The sequence below is a fragment of the Molossus molossus genome, unplaced genomic scaffold, assembly GCF_014108415.1.
Source record: "Molossus molossus isolate mMolMol1 unplaced genomic scaffold, mMolMol1.p scaffold_m16_p_15, whole genome shotgun sequence".
Taxonomy (NCBI): Eukaryota; Metazoa; Chordata; class Mammalia; order Chiroptera; family Molossidae; genus Molossus; species Molossus molossus.
In genome coordinates this window covers 54778881-54800377 of record NW_023425350.1, presented here as the reverse complement: position 1 = coordinate 54800377, position 21497 = coordinate 54778881, and the positions used below count along the sequence as shown (strand labels likewise).

The window sequence follows — 21497 nt, the reverse complement described above, 5'->3', positions numbered from 1 at the left end:
CTCCGAGAAGTGTGACTCGCTGTCCATGAATGTTGCTTCTACCTGTCAGGCCCAACCTCTCTCAACCGCGTTATGAAAATTAAGCACCACATTCTCATTTCAAAGAACTGAACAAATGCACCAGAATTTTTGAACGAGTGTGTTAAAGTGGGTGGAGAGGGGAGGAAGGAAAAGAGAAAATGACTGAATAGAGAAATGGCACCAATTAGGGAGGAAAATCATAGCTACCAGCTGAAAACGTTTGACTCTTGCATTTTAAAATTGTTAAGTGTAGGGCCACTCCCCAAACGAGAGCATGGGGGTGGGCTCAGGTGTGAGGCATGCACCGTTATCCAATGTGAAAATCCAGGAACAGGAGATGCGTTAACTGCTGTTACACTGGTGTGCTGGGCTCCGCAGGACGGGACCTGCCCCGGAGGCAAGGGAGTCCCAGCACGATACTACAGCACCAGGCTCTGCACAGCGCTGCACACAGGGCAATGCTGGCTTTTCACAGCTTGGGTTCAACTTCTTGTTTTTAAAGATACAGTAGCCCTTTTTCAGTATCAGCATGGACTTTGGGGCATTTTTTTTAAACTGCCAATAAGACAAATTCCTTCAGTCCAGTATTATTCATTGGCTTGTTGACTTGGTGGAAAAGGCTCCGAAGAGCCTCTCCACTCCAGCTCCATCACGAGGTGCTGCCTAGGGAACCTTGACATCATGTGACTTGATAAATAACGGACAGAGAGGATTCAGTGTGGTGACTAGCAAGCTTGAAGCTGTCTACTTCCAACCTGGTTTCTGGGGAAATCTACGTCAGCCTCTCAGGTGCCTGGCCCGGGGTGCCCCTGCCCCTTCCCCCAACTCCAAGCCAGTGCCTGGAAAAGGGACCCCAGATGTTTTTCTACAGATTCTCCCATCCTACCAGAGAGGACAGAAGCCATCCTGAGGGCCCCCTCCCGAGGGGAAGGCGCATCTGCCGGAGGGCTGGGCTGGGCAGCGACAGTCTGCGCTTGGCTCGTGAGGGGCTGATGGCTGAGAGAGCCTCGTCAGCCCCAGGAGGGCCAGGCGCACTGGGCCCAGCAGGACTGGGCGGGAATGAGCACTTCTGGCCTTTCCTGACCATCCTTTACCATTACTATTGTCGCTTTTAAAAAATCCAATAAATACACATTTTAAATGGAATTTAAAACTACTCCTTTGTGAAAGGACACTATAAACTTTCTTTCCATTATTGTGATATACAAGGATAGAGTTTTAAAAACAAGAGAAAATAAAAGCCCCCCCTAACAAGGGGGGGGAAAGCCAATGTGGAGATATAAATATTAAGATCACGAAAAAATCACCCGACAGCCGCCGTAGCTTCTTCTTCAAAGTGCTGGGGAAGTGAGGGTAAGGGAGGGGCGGGTCAGTTCTGAGGTTTGGACCATAAATACATATATATGCGTATCTATATATGTATATATAGATAAAAAGACTTCTGCACCCCCAACCCGCCCCCAGGTGTGAGGGCAAAAGCACCACAGAGGCAGCTCGGGCCGGGCCCGACGCTGAGGTACGCTGGCACCCGGCACCTAGATCCAGCGGCTGTAGGGACCAGTGACCTTCGTGTAGGCGTAGGAGGACACGGTGACCGCTGAGTCTGTGGGCACAGCCAGCGCCTGCCGGGTAGGAACAGTCCCCTTCTCTTTATGCTGGGGCTCGCTGACCACGGCACCCCCCCACTTGCGCTTCTTCCCGTAGAGCTTGGCCTCCTGCTGGCCCAGGCCCAGCCGGGCGGCCTCCTCCTGCCGCGCCCGTGCCCTCTCCGCCAGCTGCTTCATCTTGGCCTCCCAGAGGGCCAGCCCGTGATTGGGCTGGTTGAGGTTCTTGTGCTGGTAGAAGACCAGCGAGATGCGTGTGGGGTGGCAGCGGTTGGGTTTCTTGAGGGGCGTGGTGGCATGGAGCTCCCGCCGGGCACACTCGATGAGGATGGAGCCGTGAGCGGGGGCCACGGCCACGCCACCGATGTTCTCGTCCAGGAAGTTGTGTTCACTGTCAGACCATAGCTCCTCCTCTTCCTCCTCCACTCTGCTCTTCTCCTCCTTCACCACCCCCTTGGTGGGGGGCTCCTCCGCAGTCCCCTCCTCCAGGCTGAAGGGATCCCACAGCTTCTCCTCGGTCTTCAGGGCCCCAAACAGCTTCTCGCTGGAGGCCAGGGGCATGCCGAAGGACTGCCAGGCTTTGTCCAGCTGGCTGGCCCCTGGAGTTGGAATCCGTCCCTCCTCCCCTTTCAGGGGGCTCCACAACTTGTCCTGGAACCCGGGACCGCCTTTCAGGGCAGAGTTGAAATCCCCTGCCCCGACCCCCCACGACTTCTCAGTCAGGCTGGGCCCAGCCAAGGCCGAGGTGTTGTTCCCAAACTTGCAGGGGCTCCACGGTTTGCCTCGCAGCCGTCCTCCAGGCTGGGAGGCTGGCTGCTGCCCCTCACCAGGGAACAGCCCCCACTGGCCATCCGGGAAGTGAGATGGAGTCAGGCAGCCAGCCCCAAAAGAATTGAGCTTATCGGAAACGATGGCAGGGCTCTCCCCTGGTGGGAACACACCCCAGCTGCCACCCACACTGTTAGTCCTCTTGGGGGACATGCTTGGGCCTCCTGAGTACTGTCCCCATAGGTGATTGGGTCCACCATTCTGAGATGCCTCGGGCAAAGGTGTTTTGCCCATCTTACCCGGGTCCCTGGGTACAGATTCAGCCTGGACCAGCGGGTCTACTGGCTCTTGCTTGATGGATCTGTTGTAGCAGTTGGAGCTCTGTGCAAAGGGAGAGGGGTCCCTGGAGACTGGGTGGATCTGGGGGGCCTTGGGAAGCAGATACTCCTTGGGGCCTGGATAAGCAGGCTGCTGGTGGTGAGGAGTGGGGTGGTGGGTGTCCGTGGGAACAGCCTGGCCAGGCAGCTCGGCAAACTCAGCACCACCGTAGGCCGGGCTCAGGCTGTTGTGCAGAGCGTGGAGGTCTGGCTTCTTCTCGAAACTGCAATTGCTGCCACTGTGCCCCCAGGTGCCAGGCCCCAGGAACTGAGAGGGGAAGACGGGGTTGCTGGATGGAAAGCCGTAGTAGCCGAACGACGGAAGAGCGTACTTGGAGTGGAAGCCATTGACGGCGGTCAGGCTGGGCTGTGCATAGTAGGAGTGGTAGGAGTACACGCTGTTCATGCTGTACGGGTCGGAAGGCCGGCAGTTGCCCAGCACCGAGTAGCTCTCCACCACCGTGTTGCTGCTGTACTTGAAGGAGCTGAAGTGGTTCTGTGGCTCCACCTTGAGCGAGGGCTTCAGGCTCTGCTGGGACAATCCACCCTTCAGAGACAGGCCTGGGGAGAACAGGGGGCGAAACAGGGAAGGAGCAGATAGAACCACAGCCGGTAAGGCCCTGGGCAGGAGGACTGCAATGGAACCCCCAGCCCACCCTCAGAAGTGTCCTCTGCAGGTCATGGGAGACAAGCAAGGCTGGACTGGTTCTGGATGCCCTCAGCACGGACCCCAGACCCGCTGAAACCCCGGAGGCGGTTCACAGAGCCCATGGCACCCCTGCGTCACATCTCCTCCTCCCCACCCAGCGGACTGCGAAGTCCTCGCTGAAGCACCTCCCCTGGTGCTGCCACTGCAGGGACAAGGACCAGGAGGAAGGAGCGTGGCCCGCTCTGCTGCCCCCACTGCAGCCCATGTGCCTGAGCTGTGGTACCCTCCAGACTCTCAGAGAGGGAGCCGGCAAGCTGGAGGGGAACCCCAGTTCCTCTCTGGGAGCATAAATCGACCTCCTTGCACTTGCCCCGGGGTATCTCCTACCAGGTCTGGGGTTCTAGGGCTGTTGTAGCCATCACCCTGACAAAATTCAGATAAAGGGATGGCCCAGGTGACTGAGAGGGGACCCCAGGACTTTTCTGTCTGGAGTTCTAACTTGACTACCCAACAGTACCAATGCCAGCCCGGTGGGTGCCCACAACACATACCTGGGTCAGTGGAGATGCCAGCCAGCTCTAGGGCCTCCTGCTTGATCTTCTCCGGGGTGCTCAGCTTCTCCTTCTGAATCTTCTTCTTCTCAGCCGCTGCCTTCCTGGCTTCCAGCTGCCGCTGGCGGCAAGACTTAGCCGGCTCTGGCAGGCGCCGGACCTCCCGGGGGAAGGCGGTGAGCACCTGGATGGCCCCGCTGCCCACCTTGGCATTCTGGTTCTCCTCGCTGCCGAACTCGTCCGTGGTGGCCATCTTGTAGAGGGGCAGCACGTGCAACTGCTCGTCCTCGGGGATCTTGCCCACGCAGCGATTGTCTTCCTTGGTCAGCGTGCAGACCTGCCCCGCGGAGAGAGGGAGGGGCGCAGAGTTGGGGAGCCTGGCACTGGGAGGAGGGGCTGAGCGACACCCCTTCCCCACACAGCCCAGACCAGCCAACCACTCAACTCTGATGCTCCCCATTACCACTCGGAGTGTCCAAAAAGTACCTCTGTCCCGGAGCACAGAGTAACAGTGCAGACCACTAACATTTAGTCTGCTCTAGAGCTTTCAAAGCATGTCCATTCACACTGTCTCGTGTGATTTTTTTTAACAGTATCACTTTTATTTTTATTTATTTATTTAGTTAAAAAAATTTTTTTTCCACCCTGGCCAACTTGCTCAGTGGTTAGAGCGTCGGCCCACGGACCAGAGTCCCGGGTTTGGTTCTGCTAAGGGCACATACCTTGGTTGCAGTTTGTCCCTGGCTCCCAATCGTGTGGTTGGCGACCACTCGATGTGTCTCTCTCACGGCAATGTTTCTCTCTCTCTCTCTCTCCCACTCTATCTGAAGATAAAAGCAAACAATAAATAAAAATAAAAAATAAAACTTTTTTTTTCTTTACTGATGTTAGAGAGAGAGGAAGGGAGAGGGAGAGAGAGATAGAAACATCAATGAGAGAGAACATAGAATGGCTGCCTCCTACATGCTCCCCTCTGGGGCTTTGGCCCACACCTGACGGAATTGAACAGGTGACTTCTTGGTGCATGGGATGATGCTCAACCTCTGAGCCACACCAGCTGGGCTCATGTGCTCTTAAAAGGGCTGAGAGGAAATGAGGTGATTGGCCCAGGGTCACATGGCTGGCAGCGGGCTGGGTCAGGGCTGGGAGAGGTACTCTGCCCTCCAGACCAGCATTATGACCATTGTGCTAAATCTTATAACCTGTTCTCCTCCTTGCCCTGAACACTGGGCCTCCTTTCACTCTTTTTTTTTTTTTTAAAATCTTCACCAAATAACATTTTTGCATTTATCTTCAGATAGAGCAGGAGGGAGGGAGAAACATCGATGTGATGTGAGAGAGACACATCGACTGGTAGCCACCCACACAACCCTAACAAGGGCGGGGACAAACTGCAACCAAGGTACGTGCCCTCAGCGGGAACTGAACCCAGGACTCTCTGGTCCATGGGCCGATGCTCTAACTGCTGAGCCAAACCGGCCGAGGGCCCACCTTTCACTCTTAAAATACTTTTCCTTTTTATTAAAAACTACATGTGCTGGTTGCAGAAACTTAGGCCAGCAAAAAGGAAATAAAAATCTGCACCATAATCCCACCACCCGGAAATAATCACTGTGAACACTTTGGTCATTATGCATACACACACTCACTTTCAGATAATTAAATCAGATCAGGTTATGCATGTAGTTCTAATAACTTCATTTAAAAAATATAGTATGAATATTTTCTTATGCATGAAATATTCTCCTTCAATATAACTTAGGAGCTGATTCTGTACTGATGCATTTATTTACTTAACTAACCCTTCGTTAACCATTTAAATTTGTTTCCAATTTTTCCATCATACACAATACCTTAATTTTTAGCTAAAATTTTTAAGATAATTCCTCAGAATAAACACTGTGAAATAGAACTGCCACATATTGCTAAACTACCCTCCACAATAATTATCAGTGTTTAACCCATACTGGCGACTGTGAGTTTCTATATTTCTATACTTTTGCCGATAATTTTGTCACCAATTTCTTAAAAACTTTTTGCTCATTATCATAAGGTATCTCGTTGTTGGTTCTCATTTCTCTGATTACTAACAAGGTTTGATTTTTTTTTTCTTTCATTTACTCTCTCTTTTTTATTTTCTCTTTATTGATTTCAGAGAGAGAAGGGAGAGGGAAAGAGAGAAACATCAATGAGAAAGAACACTGACTGGCCACCGACTGCACGCCCCCCACTGGGGATCGGGCCCACAACCCGGGCATGTGCCCTGACTGGGAATCGAACTGGCAACCTCTTGGTGCATGGGTCAGCACTCAACCACGGAACCATACCGGCCAGGCTCTATTCTTTTTATTCTTCTTTCATAATTGAGATTTTATTGGTTATTCTGAGGATAAGTACACGGACATTTCAATTTGTATGCAATTCTTGCATACTTACCAAAAACCTAAAATGTCATGTGGTTGTGACTCTTTTCTAAACAGTTATTCCAGTGACTTTCCAGCTTAAAATTTGGAGGCCAATTTTCCTTACTAGAGTATCCAAGTACCAATATCTTCAAACGTTTGATATGCTGTTACGTCAAAGTCCCACAATCTAATATCATGTACACATTTTCAACCTTTAGAGCACATTAACAAAGTTACTAGGGAAACTGGACTACCACACCAAAGATGTTACAGGATGCACAGAAGTCTGACAGGGACAGCCAAGATCAAGGAGTGGTTTTTTCAGGAAACAATTCTACTAACAACACGGGATAAGAAGTAATTTAAAACATTCAAGACACAGTAAATGCATGACTGATTCCAAACTGCCACTTAGTATGCTCTATATTATAAAATATAAAAACCACTCCCCTCTATGTAATGCTAAGCTGATACCCAAGTCAGTCACAAAGCCTCTCATATTCAATATCCCATTATTTTCTGGTTATACCAAAAATAAACAACCAGTAAATGATTTTAGCTCTTTAAAAAAAAACAAAAAAAGGAATAAGATTGAATCCCCGCCCTCTTAAAAATATTTCTAGAGCTACTAAACAATTTGTATTGACAAAACAGCTGATAAAAACATTCCCCTGGATTGTACAAGGGAGACAAGGAACACTGCTACATGATATATATATATATTTTTTTATCCTCACCTGAGGACATTTTTCCATTTTTTGTTCAGATAGAGCAGGAGGGGGGGAGAGAGAGAGAGAGAGAGAAACATCGACGTGAAAGGTACACATCGAGTGGTTGCCACCCACACGACAACGGGGGTACATGCCCTTAGCGGGAACCGAACCCAGGTCTCTCTGGACCGCAGGCCGATGCCCTAACCGCTGAGCCAAACCAGCCAGGGCCATATACATGATATTAATCAGACTTCTCTTGTTCCTGCTTCATCCCAGGCTGGACTCCCTTGTTTCTAGTTTCTGTTTTCCGCAGGCAGACCTCTGAGTTCCTGGTCAACCACTTTGCCCCATTTCCCCTTTGCTTCCCTTTCCCCTTCTGTTTGTACTTTTGTGTCTGTAGATTTATCCTTTCCTGTCACCTTTTTTGCCTTCATTTCTACTTTTGCAGGAGCAGTTTCACTGACAACCTCACCCATCTCCTCTTGGGCTCCTCCTTCGCCACCCCTGCCCCTCAGCAGAGCTAAGCGTCCTCTTGGGCATCTCGGCAGCAGGTGGGCACGTGCCGAGAATCCCACCTGGGCTGCCTGGCCACTGCCCCTTCTCGGGCTGCCCAAGCTGCTTGGACCCGTGATGGGGGCAGTGGGAGCTTTACTCTCTACTCTTGGGTTGACCGTCTTTTATTTTACCTTTTTTAAAAAACATATTTTTAATTGATTTTTTTTAGAGAGGAAGGAAGAGGTAGAGAGATAAACTTCGACGTGAGAATGAAACACCAATCTGCTGCCTCCTGCACGTTCCCTGCCGGGGATCAAGCCCACAACCTAGGCTTGTGCCCTGAGTGGGAATCACACCGGCAACCTTTCGCTGAACAGGATGACACCCAACCAAGGAGCCACACTAGCCAGGGCTGGACTAGCATTTCTTATTTTCTATACTATTAATATTTTTCTAATCCTCACCCGAGGATGTTTTTATTGATTTGAGAAAGAGGAAGGGCCCTGGCCGGTTTGGCTCAGCAGTTACAGTGTTGGCCTGAGGACAAGGGCCTCAGGATCCGTTCCCAGTCAAGGGCACATATCTGGGTTGCAGATTCAATCCCCAGTCCTGGTCGGGGTTGTGCATGAGAGACGGAGGAAGGGGAGAGCGGAAGAGAAACATCTATGGAAAAGAGAAACATCGATCAGTTGTCTCCTGTATGCACCCAACTGGAGATCAAACCCACAACTTGGGTATGCACCCTGACCAGGAATTGAACCCACAACTTTTTGGTGTACAGGACGACTCTCCAACCAATGGAGTCACCCGGCCAGGGCTTTTTAAAAAAATTTTTTTATTCTTGATGTTCTGGCATTTGGGGCCTTGATCCTGAAGGGAGCACCCCTCTCGGGGCCAGCTAATTCCTAGAGACAGCAAATAACTCCCCTGTGAGCACACCTTTGATATACAAACTAACCAATTCAGCCCCACACCCTAGTCCATCCTCTGTTATCAAACTTTCACATACCAATATTCCCCCTGCCCAACATCACTCCAGGCCCAGGTATAGGCAACTGGGGACCTTCCCTATAGCCCTCAGCCCACAGAAATCATTCAAACTAATTCTAAACGTACTCAGTTTACCTACCCTGCCCCACCCACTCCTTCCTATGAAATCCCCCAATAAAGGCTCTGAGCCCCGCTCTCCCACACTGCTTCTGCCCCTGCGGGAGCGGGGCTTCCCCTGAGGCCTGCAAGGCTGCTGTGCCTCTCATTTCTAGGGCTCTGCGAGTATCAACTTCTTCCTTCCCGACAACCATTTCTGTCTTTATGTCTCATCACACCTGATGAAAACAAATCCTAGGTACATTTTAATACAATGTTTTGTCTTTCTTTTTTTGTAAGTCTTATGCTTTCTGCCCATTTTTATAGACTACTCTTTTTTTTTTATCCTCACCTGAGGACATTTTTCCATTTTTTGTTCAGGTAGAGTGGGAGGGAGAGAGAGAGAAACATCGATGTGAAAGGGACACATCGAGTGGCTGCCACCCGCACGACCCAACCAGGGCCGGGGACAAACTGCAACCGAGGTACACGCCCTTAGCGGGAACCGAACCCGGGTCTCTCTGGACCGCAGGCCGACACTCTAACCGCTGAGCCAAACCGGCTTGAGATTATAAAATATGAGGTTACTCATTTTTTATAATTTATATAATTTTGTATCACTCCCCTGCCTTGTTACCAATATTGTTTTCCAGTGTGTACTGGCCTTTCGATTTTGATGATGGTGTTTTATTCCCGGACAGTGTTATGGAATCAACTGCATTCACCCTTCCATCCGCAGCCTCTCCTTCGGTGCCGTGCGGCACACCCAGCACGTCTCTCCCCAGAGCTTGGGTGGGTCTCCACACTTACTCTGCTCTGACCCGACCCCAGCACACTTTCAGCCCTGCTCCCTACTATTCTCTAACACAACACTCAATGTCACAAACAACAGAGCAAAGGAAAAGGCGAAGGATGAGGTCTGACAGGAACTGTGTTTCTCTCCCTGACATGGAGGTGCCTTACCAATGTCAGCGATACAGCCAAAAAGTAACAGTTAATAAATAACCAGTTACAAATAACAATAATAAGTAAATGACATAAGTAGGATAGCCACAAAGATGACATCAAAACAAGCAAGAAAGATAGGAAAAGATGTTCAACCTCTCTAGTAATAAAATAAACACACATCGAAGTCAGGTCGTACGTTTGCCACGCAGGCAGGCAAAGGCTAAAAAGGCTGAGAAAACCCTGCGTTGCCAAGTAAGCTGAAGAACAAGCCTGCTAAGCTTGTGACTGGCCTTGCCCTGAGACCTCAGGGAGACTCCACAGCACCGCACGGGCCTGTGAGGACGGCCCCTCCCTGTGGTTTCAGAGGGAAAGTCTATTGATAAGGGTCAAATAAATGATGCCCCAGAACATGCTGAAGTAAACGCCTGTAGCCACTGACACAGAGAGCTGTCCACCACGCATCCTTAAGAAAAGCAGGTCATGGAACAGCATGCACATATAATGTGATCCCATTTGTGTGAAACTTATATAACTGTACATGCATGCGCACACACACACATTCAAGTGTCTGAATGAATGGTCATGAAAATGCTAACATTAGTTATCTCTATGGGATTTCAGGCAAGTTTTACTTTATTTATACTATCTCATGCTATTTAAAAAACTTTTTTTTTTTTTTTTTTTACAACGCATGGTTGTTAATTAGTAAAATATACTATTCATTTTGGGAAAAGTTTACTTTTTTCACCCCAAACTCTGGAAGCTCTGAGATACAAATAAGCTCCCCGTGCTCCTTCCTCCTGGTGCTTGCCCTGCCTTGCACCCCTCCCCTAACCCAGAGGGCCCCCCCTTCTCTCTTTCGGCTAGAAAGCCTCACAACAGAGTAGAGAGAGGAGCCTGGCCCCTCTTGCTTCTCAGTCTGGAACTGGAGAAATGAAATCCTAGGGTTGGGTCATTAATCCCCAGGGGGACACAAGCTACTCTAGACTCTGGGAGCCCCCATTTGGATGAGTGTGCTGATGCCCTTGCCACATCCTCAGCCCCTCAGGAGCCCTGTCTGCCCAGGACCCAGTTAAAACACAGAGAAGAGAGCTGGCCTCACACCTTCTGGGTTGGACGGACCACCGGCCCTGCTTGCCACTCAAGCCCGAACCTTCCCTCCACAGTCACTCCTGTTGGCTGCATCCAGGTTTGTGGCTCTAACCATGGACCACATGCACTCCAGTCCCAAGTTCACTTCCCTAGATTCTCCTGTCCCCTGCCTATTCCACATCTCCACCTGGACATCTAACAGGCATCTCAAAACAGAATTCTTGATTTTTCACCCCAAAACTGGTCTTCCCCCATTATTCGGTATCTCAGTAAATAACACCAACATTTGCCCAGTTGCTCAAGCTAAATACCCTGGAGTAGCCCTCCAGTCTTCTCTCCTTTCATCCTGCATCCAGTGCCCCAAAACGGCTCAGCCCCATCTTCAAAATCTGTCCAACTACCCCCACCACCACCCTCCTGCCCACGCCCTGTCACCTCTGGCACAGACAACCGTCCCAGCCTCCCACATGGCCTTCCTCTGATTCTCTCCCACCCACCCCATGTACTTTCTTCTTAATCTGCAGTAGCAAGGGAGTGTCTACCTTTATGAATGAGATCTTACCACTGCAGCTGAAGAGCCCTCCAGGGACTTCCCATCATACTCAGAGCACAGCCCACAGCCCTGCCAGGCCTCCCGGGCTCCCTGTGACCTGGTCCCTGGCTGCCCCTCCACCCTCATTCCCCCAAGCCTTTGCCTGTGCTGGTCCTTCTGCCCGGAGCACCCCACCTCCGGACAGCCAGCTCCTTACTCTTGCTTCATTCACGTCTCAGCTCCAGGGCCCCTCCTCAGAGAGGCCGCTCTGTCTCTAAAATATCTCCTCTCACTTCATCCCTTACCCACCTTCACCTTTTCCTCACAGTCTTTATCGCTACCAAACCGTATGTCACATACTTGGGACGGACTTTGTGCACTTAATTCCCTGGCTCTAGAGCTGTACCCGGGCACAGTAAGCATCTGCTCAATGAATGAACAGAGAGGGCGTTTGGATTTCAGTCCAAGTGCCACAGAGACCTGGAACCACACTTTAGATACCGGGATGGGGGATAGCAGGGGGCGCTCTAGGTGCCCGAGGGGCTGCATTCTGTAGCTTTCACCTACTCATGAGCTCTGTCCATGCATCTGGTGAGTATTTTCTCAGAAAGGAGAGCAGAAGCGGGCAGTCTGGCAGGCCAGTCCCGGAGTCTTAGAAGCTGTCTCTAGGTCCCTCCCTTCCTGAGCCCACTTGTCTGCACAGACTATCCCCCCCACCCCACCCCAATGGACCCATGGGTGGGGCTGTGGCAGGACACAGGCTTTCTTACCACTGTGCAGCCGTTGTAGAGGTTATGCTGGTCCTTGTGGGCGTGGGCACAGAAGTCCATGCAGGCCGTGACCCCCGAGAAGGGCCGCCCTTCTTTCAGGCCCAGGCGGCAGTCGATTGCTATTTCCTCATTGGTCACCTGTGTGGATGACCAAGGACAGCTGCTCTCGTGACCTGAGGTGAGTGGCCTTGACTATGTACTTGGGTAGGCCAGATCTTGGGGAAGGGAAGTTAAGGATCACAGCTGCCTTGCCTTTGGGCTGCAGGATGGAGGGTTTCTGGCTGAGGCCCCTATAATAATTACTTCCTCCTGGGTTATCTCAAGTCCCCCTCACCTCGTCTGGGGGGCCTTTATGTGCCCCTTAGAACACACAGAAATGGTTCTTGCTTTGGAGTACTCTACACCCTAGGTTCAAGGTGCAGTATGGGTGATGGGGGAGAGAAAGTGAAGCCTTATCAAGAGAAACCAGACCCGAGGGGATGGACGGGGATGAAGACCAGGGATGAAGGAGGAGAGATGGTCTGGGGTGCAGTCACTGTGGGGTGAAAACGGGGCCTCAGAGAACCACATCGCTGCTCCATCTCTGGCTGGGCCTGTCCAGTGAGGAGCACAGAGCTCACCCCCAGTTCCCTATTCAAGGGTCAGAGAAAGGCCCAGGAGCCTACCTGGTTCTGGTAGGCCTGGGGGGCGAGCCGCTTGTACAGGGGAGCGACTTCCGTGGCCAGGTCCTGGAAACTCTTCCGCAGCACCTCCTCCTGTGGAGAGAAGAGCGGTCATACATGCAGAGCAGCTGCCCGGCCGCCCGCACACAGACCCCCGGCCGCCCCACACTGGGCGCCAGCAGGCTCGCAGACCCCCGACCGCCCGCACACTGGGCGTCACCGCCGCTGGGCTTCCGTGAGGGGACAGGAAGCAGGGCGCCCCGGGTTCTCACAGCGTTCCCTCTGTGAGGGCTACGGTGCTGGGCCTGTTGGAAGTTGGAGACACTGAAGCTCACCAGGAAAAGCCACCCCGGTCACCCTAAGCTACTGTTCATGGAGCCCAGTGCTGCTCGAGCCACACAAAAATGGCTCCTGCCTTCGAGTGCCACACAGCCTCAGCTCAGGGCGTGCAGGGGCACGCGAAAGCACCAGCAACGAGTGTGGATCCTCCTTCCCGCATTACAGACAGGCCCAGATGGCTGAGAGGGTGTTCAAGGTCTGCACAGAAATCCGAGCCTGTCCTGAGCCAGATACCCAGATTTCAAAGCTCCGTCCTCTATACCCCTGTGTTAGTCACAAACCATGTGTGTCTACTGAAATGTAAATAATTGTAATGAAAATGAAATAAAAGTCCCTCTGTCGCAATAGCCACGTTTCAAATGCCGCCCAGCTTCCTGCGGCCCCGGGGGCTCCCGCACTGGACGGCAGGGAGCGTTCCCATGGCCACGGAGCTCCCGGCATTGCTCCCTGGACGAAGCAGCAGCCCCCGCAGACATTTGGGACAAAGTCCCAGATGTCCAGAGGGTAGCAAAGAGGCCTGTGGAGGCTCCTAGCAGAGTGTTCATAGAAGAAAGCAGGAGGAAGAGGGAAGAGAAAAGACCCCAAGTTCATAGACTTAGAGATGGAAGAGTGAGACCAACAGCTGCCTCCACAACTGCACCCCTGGCTGCCACCAGCACAGCGTAAGGCGAGGCTCCCTAAGCTCTGGGGGGACCCAGCCTGGGCTTAAAACCGACTTTACCGTTACTGCCATGTGGCCTTGGGCAAGCCCTGTGCCTCACCTGGCTTCTAAGTAAGGAACAATGTGCCTAGGGCATCAGGGCGTCGTGAAATTAACTGAGATAGCTGAGGTGCTGGGCAGAGCGTCCAGCCCTTAGTAAGTGCACAGGAAACGGCAGCTGATGGAACAGGGGAAGTATTTGTGGGAAGGGAAACCAATGCATTTCATTCTCGGTAACTCCTACTTCTCGGTGGCCCCGGGGCTTCTGTATTCACTGAAGCCACTGCATTTGCTGCTTCTGGGCAGGGTGGGTGCTGTCCTAAATAAAAGTCCAGTGTCAAATCCGACTATCAGACTAGCTCACACAGCGGTCTAACAGCCAGGCTTGCAAGAAAAAGGGGGTTCTGAATTTGAAAATGCTTCCTTTTACTTCTGAAAAGCAAAGTTGAAAGTCTGAGCACAGAAGTTTATTTGTGGTGTAGAACAAATGTGTCCCAGGGGAATCCCTGCCCGAGGAAAAGGAGGAGGCCCTTCTGGTTCGAGGAGCTTGGAGAGATTTGAGACATAATGGCTGGGGTCAAGATGCTGCCTGGAATCCAGCAAAGGGACCGAGAATGCCACCCTTGTAGGAGCTCAGGCAACAGGGAGGCAGGGAGGCGGGAGTGCAGACAGGCCTGCACCTTCTCTGCATTTAGAACTCTGAGTGGAAACCACCTCTTGGGCGGCCTTCGTCACATGGGCAACAGAGTGGGAGGTGACCTGACCTAGTGCCCCTGGTTCCCACAGCCTGAGCACAGCGGGCAGCGGAGACCGGAAGCTCCCTGTCTCGTTGTCACTGGGCTGGGAAGGAGACCTGGCCTCCAATGAGGAGAGTGCAGAGAGACCTCACACCCAGAGGCTGTACCGTGTGGATGGCAGCCCAGTGTCCAAGGAGCAGGCCAGGCCCCTGGTAAGGAGAAAACTGGACAAATGCACAGAAATGTCCTCCTGGCACCAGACGGGATGAGGGATGCCTCGGAAGCCCGGCACTGGCCCGGAGACCGGCCCGAGGACCAGAGGCCTCTTCCTGCTGCACGTCCCAGACCCAGAAAGAGGTCTTGGGAAGAATGGAGGGAAGAAATTACCCTTTCAACAGGTCAAATTCTGACGAGAAATTTGAAGATTTACTTTAGAGACAGTTTTGAAGGGGAAGAGTCTGAAGCACCTGTGAGAAGCAGCCTGATTTTTCCCTCGCTGCACTCTCCACGTATTTCTTGCCTTATTTCCCAGCAAAGTAAGATCAGTTTTGTTTTTTATAATCCTCACTCGAGGACATTTTTCCATTTTTTGTTCAGATAGAGTGGGAGGGAGAGAGAGAGAGAAACATCAATGTGAAAGGGACACATCGAGTGGCTGCCACCCACACGATCAACCAGGGCCGGGGACAAACTGCAACCGAGGTACGTGCCCTTAGCGGGAACCGAACCCGGGTCTCTCGGGACCGCAGGCCGACGCTCTAACCACTGAGCCAGACTGGCCAGGGCAGTAAGATCAGTTTTAAAAAATAGGAGGCAAGATCTTTTTTCTGTACATCTGAGTCGTGGCATGTTAACCCCTCCTCCCACTTGGACAATTAAACACAGCAGGTGGGACGTGGCGAGTGGGAGGGGTCCCAGTGAGCTCCTCACCTCTTTGGGGTTGTCCCCTGCGAGGCGGAACTTGCGAGGTGTCTTGCTCCGAGCGTATTTGCAGCCGTTGAAGTACATGCTCCAGGAACAACCGAAGGAGAAGGAGGCACCGCAGGTGTTGGGGTCTTTGCCTTGGCAAGCACAGGTCCGGCTGCAACACACATCCCGAGTGAGGCACAGATACATTATTTTTTGTTCTAGAATCTTCATCTTCCCTCAGGGGGAGGCCCTGAGGCCTGTTATCCATGGACTCCCATGACTAAGACCACAACCTTCTCCACCCTCAACTCCTTTCCCAAATTTCCTTGGGTAGAGCGCCAGCTCTCTGCAGCCTGTTCTGCTCCCACTCCTGAGTCTGCTATTGGGAGAAGCACATGGGCTGCTCGAGAGAGGTGGCCAAGAATCTCGTCAAACACTCAGTAAGGTTTATACTTTATCTTAACTTGAATGTGTTGACCAGCTCTACCATGGACCACACAGACAGGGGAATGACATGAAGATGGGGTTTAAAGGCCACTGATAGGCCTTTAAATAAACACCGACATTACAATTCAACCCTTAATCCACAAACAACCCAAATGCTCCTCCACTCGGGGAATGGACAAATGGTGATATATATCCATGTAGTGGAATATTACTCAGCAGTGAAAAGGAACGGGCTACTGATGATGTTTGGAAACACTGCTCAGGGAAAGAAGACAGACTCAAAAGGCTGCACACTGTATGGGTCTATTTATTCAACATTCTTGAAAAGGAAGACCTATCGGGACAGGAAACAAGATGGGTGGTTGCTGGTGTGTGTGGGGAGGCCTGTCTATAAAAGGGGATGAGGGAGGTCTTTTTTGGATAAAACTGTTCCACATCTTGATTTATGATGGTCATGGCTACATGACTAAACATTTGGCAAAACTCCTCAAAGGATGAACTGTATTGTAAATAAAAAAACTTAAATTTTAAAAATGGAAAATAAAACCCCTAAAAGGGTAGGTTTTGTGAATACCATTGATGCCCTACAGTAGTGGGGTACTTACACCCTTTTTCCCATTTGCCACCATCATTGGCGCCTCAGTGGATCAGGGCACAGCAGCTGAGCCACATCGACAGACCCTCCCCAGCCAGGACCAGAACCCAGGTCAGGATCCGTGGGTGAACCTTCTTCCCACCCAAGGCCTCACTCTGCAGGACAAACAGTGCTTCCCCCAGGGCTGCCCAGAGTCCCTACATCTGCTGCCCAGGGCCCTGCTCACGTACTCGTCGTTGAGGCCACATCTCCGGCTGGTGGGGTTCCCATACTTCCGGAGGGTGTCAGTGAGCTCCTGGTAGAGGGTGTCTCCGAGGCTGCGGGGGATGCCCTCCCAGGCCAGGATGAGGATGACGATCACGGCGTTCTGGCAGTGGTGGCCCGCCCGGTGCCGCACCAGGCAGAGCAGCTTCTCCTCCAGCGTGTGCCTGCGGATCACCTGCAGGGATGTGGGGAGGGGCAGGCGCCGTTAATCACCAAAGCCAGATGTCCACGCTCCTCCTCATTGGAGGCCACGCACCCTCACCTCTGCCAGCCAGACCTGGGGGTGCAGGTCTTTAGGTCAGGGTCTGTGGGTGTCACCACGACAGAGGCTGGGGCCGTTATAATTAGTGAACAAAAAACACTAAAATTATCTTTTTAAGAAGAAAATAAAAAATAATTATTACAAAAGCTAAGTTGCCCAACCGGTGTGGCTCAGGTGTTAAGCACCAACCCATGCACCAAAAGGTCACCAGTTTGGTTTCCGGTCAGGGCACATGCCCTGGTTGCAGGTTCGAGCCCCAGTAGGGGGTGTGCAGGAGGCAGCCAACTGATATTTCTCTCATCGATGTTTCTACCTCTCTCCCCCTCTCCATTCTTCTCTAAAAGGCAATAAAAACATTTTTTAAAGCTAAATTATTCATAATTTATGTAGACTTAGGAATATTGAGATAAAATTGTAAGCCAAAACATATTGAGAATTTATGTTGTCCTAAAATATTTGCAGAGAAAATGCTGCATATCTGTATGTTTTTGGTTAAAAAGCAAGGACCTTGGTGCCGTGGAGAACGGTTTTTGGCAGTTCTTCCAAAAGCTAAACATACGATTGCCATATGACCAGTCAATTCCACGCCTAGGCATGTAACCAGGGGAACCGAGAGCAGGGACTCAGACACTCGTCGCCCCGTGTTCTGAGCAGCATTATTTGCAACAGCAAAGGTCAAAAGGCCAGGTCCATCAACTAATGAATGGATACACACAATGTGGCAGGTCCATAGAACGGAATACTATTCAATCTTAAAAAGGAATGAAATTTCGACACACGCTACCACATGATGAACCTTGAGAACATTATGCTACGTGAAATAAGCCAGACACAAGAGGACAAATACTGTATGTTTCCACTTACATGAGGTAGCTAGAATAGGCGAATTCATAGAGAGAGAGTGGAATGCTGGTTACCAGGTGCCGAGGGGAGAGGGAATGGGGAGTAGTTGTTCAATGGACAGAGAGTTTCAGTATGGGATGATGGAAAAGTTTTGGAAACAGTTTGTGGTGATGGTTGCATAACAATAGGCATGTAGTTGATATATCACTGAACTAGATACTTAGAAATGGGTTAAAATGGCAAATTTTATGTTATGTATATTTTAATACAATTTTAAAAAATTAATAATGTAATATACCCCAAACCAATGAATTATATACTTTGGATAGGTCAACAGCATGGTATACAAATTGTATCTCCATAAGGCTGCCGACGAAAAGGCCAGGGTCTTGAGCACTGCCCCGCTCTGCTCCTCAGGAGCTAGCCATCCCCTCACCCAGGTCCTCAGCTCACTCCTCATCGTTCTGAAAACAGTTCCGGCTCACAAGACAGTATGTCAAGCAAAGGGTCCCGAGAGAATGACGTGACTGAATCCCCCCAAAGGATCCCAAGAAATTCTGTAACCAGGTAAGAGGTCGGTGCCTATGAAGAGGGGAGGTTGGGAACAGCTCTGAGGTAGGAGTTCCAAGGATGCGAGGTGGGGGTTCCAAGGACTATAAGCAGGGGGCTTTCTTATGTAAACAGCTTCATGCTGTAGAAAGGGGGACAGATGGCTGGGCGAAGGGGAGACTGAGACCACAGACATAAGCACCAACGAAGTCCTGAACTAGGGCAGTGGGGAATGAAACAGGAAAAGGAATGCATGTTAGAGACATTTAGGAGAAAGGTGATTTGGGGCTACCTGACCACAGGAATTGAGGGATGGGGAAAAGTCTTCAACAACTTCCACATTTTGTGGTGTAGGAGCATGAGTAGGTGTTGTCTGCTGGTTGTGTTATTGGTGGGTGTTGCTAATGAGGAACATGCCAGGGTTGAGGGGCCTATGGAACACCTGAGTGGCTATCTCCAGTAGGCCCAACACAGTGGGTCCGGAGGATAGGAGGGATAACCTAAGCTGGCGACAGACTTGGTCACAAGTATGTCAGTGTTGAAGGGGCACGCAGTCAGGCGTTATAATTGAGGAAAATGAGCCAGATGTATGGCTAGGGAGCCATGTGGACCATGCAAAGCAAAAAGCACTTGTATTTTCAAAGGGAGGAAGCCAGGCCTCCTCTTCATCAACCGCCGCTTACAGGGAATCCCAGCCTAATGCAGCTACTAGCAATTTTGCAAGATGAAAATCGAAATCCAGATTATTGGATGAAATCTCCCTTAAAAAGATGTGAGCTCCAAATGCAATTTTTATTGAGGTAAAATACACATGACATCAAATTTACCATTTTAGCTCTTTTTAAGTGTACGGTTCTGAGGTACTTGGTACATTCACACAGCTGTGCAACCATCACCGGAATTTTTCCATCTCCAGAACTTTTCCATCTTCCAAAATAGAAACTCTGTACCCATTAAACACTCACTCTCCATCCTTCCCCAACCCCAGCCCTTGGCAACCACCATTCTGCTTTCTTACTCCATGAGTTTGACTCCTCTGGGTATCTCCCATAAATGGAATCATCTGATATCTGTCCTTTTGTAACTGGCTACTTCATTTAGGACAGTGGTTCTCAACCTTCCTAATGCCGCGACCCTTTAATATAGTTCCTCATGTTGTGGTGACCCCCAAACATAAAATTATTTTTGTTGCTACTTCATAACTGTAATTTTGCTACTGTTATGAATCGTAATGTAAATATCTGATATGCAGGATGTATTTTCATTGTTACAAATTGAACAGAATGAAAGCATAGTGATTAATCACAAAAACTATGTAATTATATTTCATGAAATATTTATTTCTAATTACAAATAAATGAAATTTTGTTTTGAAGCATGATGTAGCATGGGTAACAGTCTTAATATAATAACAGTAAACTACACTACTTCATTATGCGACAGTATGTGTAAAAAGCCAACGTGTGCGAAGGTTGAGATTGCTTCTTTCTCACCAGATCAGAAATTCTCAGGGCAGTCTTTGCAAGAGCACAATGAAGATCATCTTCCACAACAAGTCTACTTCTGTATTTAGACTTGATAACCAACAAGCTGGAAAACCCTGTTTCACAAAGATATGTTGTTGGAAATGGAAGAAGAAGGCGCAACACAGTCTCAGACAGAACAGGATATGACTACAAACACTTGATCCAGAATTTTGTAACTGGCATTGCAGAGAAATCAATTCTCGCCGCATTGCTGTTAGTAAGTTCAATGAACTCCTCTTGTGCTGTCTCAGGAACATCTTCAACCTTGACTGTGAATGGGCTTCTGGCAAGTGCAAATGGGGTGTCAGGTAGATTTGGAAAGTACGATGACATTTTGTCTGCAAGCATGTGCAAGTGTTCTTTCACAGAAATTATCATCATAATCCTTTTGTCTGGTTCAACGTCATGTTCCCCAAAGAAAGCAGATAAGGTAGGCAACGTGTAAATTTTATTTTCATCCAATTTTTTTTGCCAAAGCTGAAGTTTCATTTGGAATAATCAGATCTTTTCAGACAAATCGAGGCAAGTTGCATTTGGTCTTTGCAGTGATAAATTTAACTCATTCAAGATGGCAAAGATGTCAACCAAGTAAGCTATTTTTCTGCAGTTCACTTTTATTGCTGAAAAGTGTTTTGAACTGCGGTCTTGCTTTCTGATTAAAAAACGTTTTGAGTTCATCACAAAGCTCAAAAACACGTTTTAAAACTTTTCCTGTCGACAACCATCTCACTTCAGTGTGAAATAGCAGAGCGTTGTTCAGCACATCAACTTGTTGCACAGTTGCGAAAACAGTCAACTGTTTAAAGTGACTGTTTAAAGCGTTTGTCTTTACAAAATTGACAGAACTTATGACGCTTTCATTACTTATTGTAACTCTGGTGGCAGCATCTTCGTTGCTAATATTTGCCGATGAATCATACAGTGAGTTTCAATGACTTTTGGTGACTAATTCAGTACCAAACGTTGAAATCCAGATAGACATCCTAGCATAGCTGGAGCACCATCTGTGCAAACACCACAAACCTTTTCCCAAGAGAGCTTATGCTTTTTCAGAAATGAACCAACTGTGTCAAATACATCACGTGCAGTAGTTGTCATTTCAAGAGGTTTGCAAGCCCTGGCCGGTTTGGCTCAGCGGTTGGAGCGTCGGCCTGCGGTACAGAGAGACCCGGGTTCGGTTCCCGCTAAGGGCGCGTATCTCGGTTGCAGTTTGTTCCCGGCCCTGGTTGGTCATGCGGGTGGCAGCCACTCGATGTGTCCCTTCACATCGATGTTTCTCTCTCTCTCTTCCTCTCTCTCCCTCCCGCTCTACCTGAACAAAAAATGGAAAAATGTCCTCGGGTGAGGATAAAAAAAAAAAAAAAAAAAGAGGTTTGCAAAAAAGAAACTCATCTTTAAAGTCGCCATCATTAACATACCGCGCGTAAACCAGTAACTGAACAGTTTGCAACATCTGTAGATTCATCAAGCTGGATGCTATTTCCTGGAGATTTAATTAAAGATTTAATTTCCTGGATTACCTGATCAAGAATATCAGCAGACATGTCATCTATTCTTCTGTGGACAGTGTTGTTAGATAAGGAAATTGCACTCAATTTTGTAACAAATTTGTTTCCAATCATAACTCGAACAATGTCTTTGGCCACTAGCAAC

General features: G+C 49.7%; 1 protein-coding gene across 3 annotated transcripts in view; it reads right to left on the bottom strand.

Moving 5' to 3' along the window:
* Positions 1–1167: 1167 nt before the first annotated feature.
* The window catches only part of TET3 (tet methylcytosine dioxygenase 3), a 112563-nt gene continuing 92233 nt past the window's right edge, over positions 1168–21497 (bottom strand). For all 3 annotated transcript variants that reach the window (XM_036263169.1, XM_036263170.1, XM_036263171.1), the window contains 6 exons: positions 16631–16839; positions 15380–15530; positions 12677–12766; positions 12012–12149; positions 3971–4307; positions 1168–3331 (listed from right to left, as the gene is read on the bottom strand). In XM_036263169.1, the coding sequence (XP_036119062.1) occupies positions 1557–3331; positions 3971–4307; positions 12012–12149; positions 12677–12766; positions 15380–15530; positions 16631–16839 (2700 nt within the window). In that variant the 3' untranslated portion in view covers positions 1168–1556. The remainder of the gene's footprint in view (positions 3332–3970; positions 4308–12011; positions 12150–12676; positions 12767–15379; positions 15531–16630; positions 16840–21497) is intronic.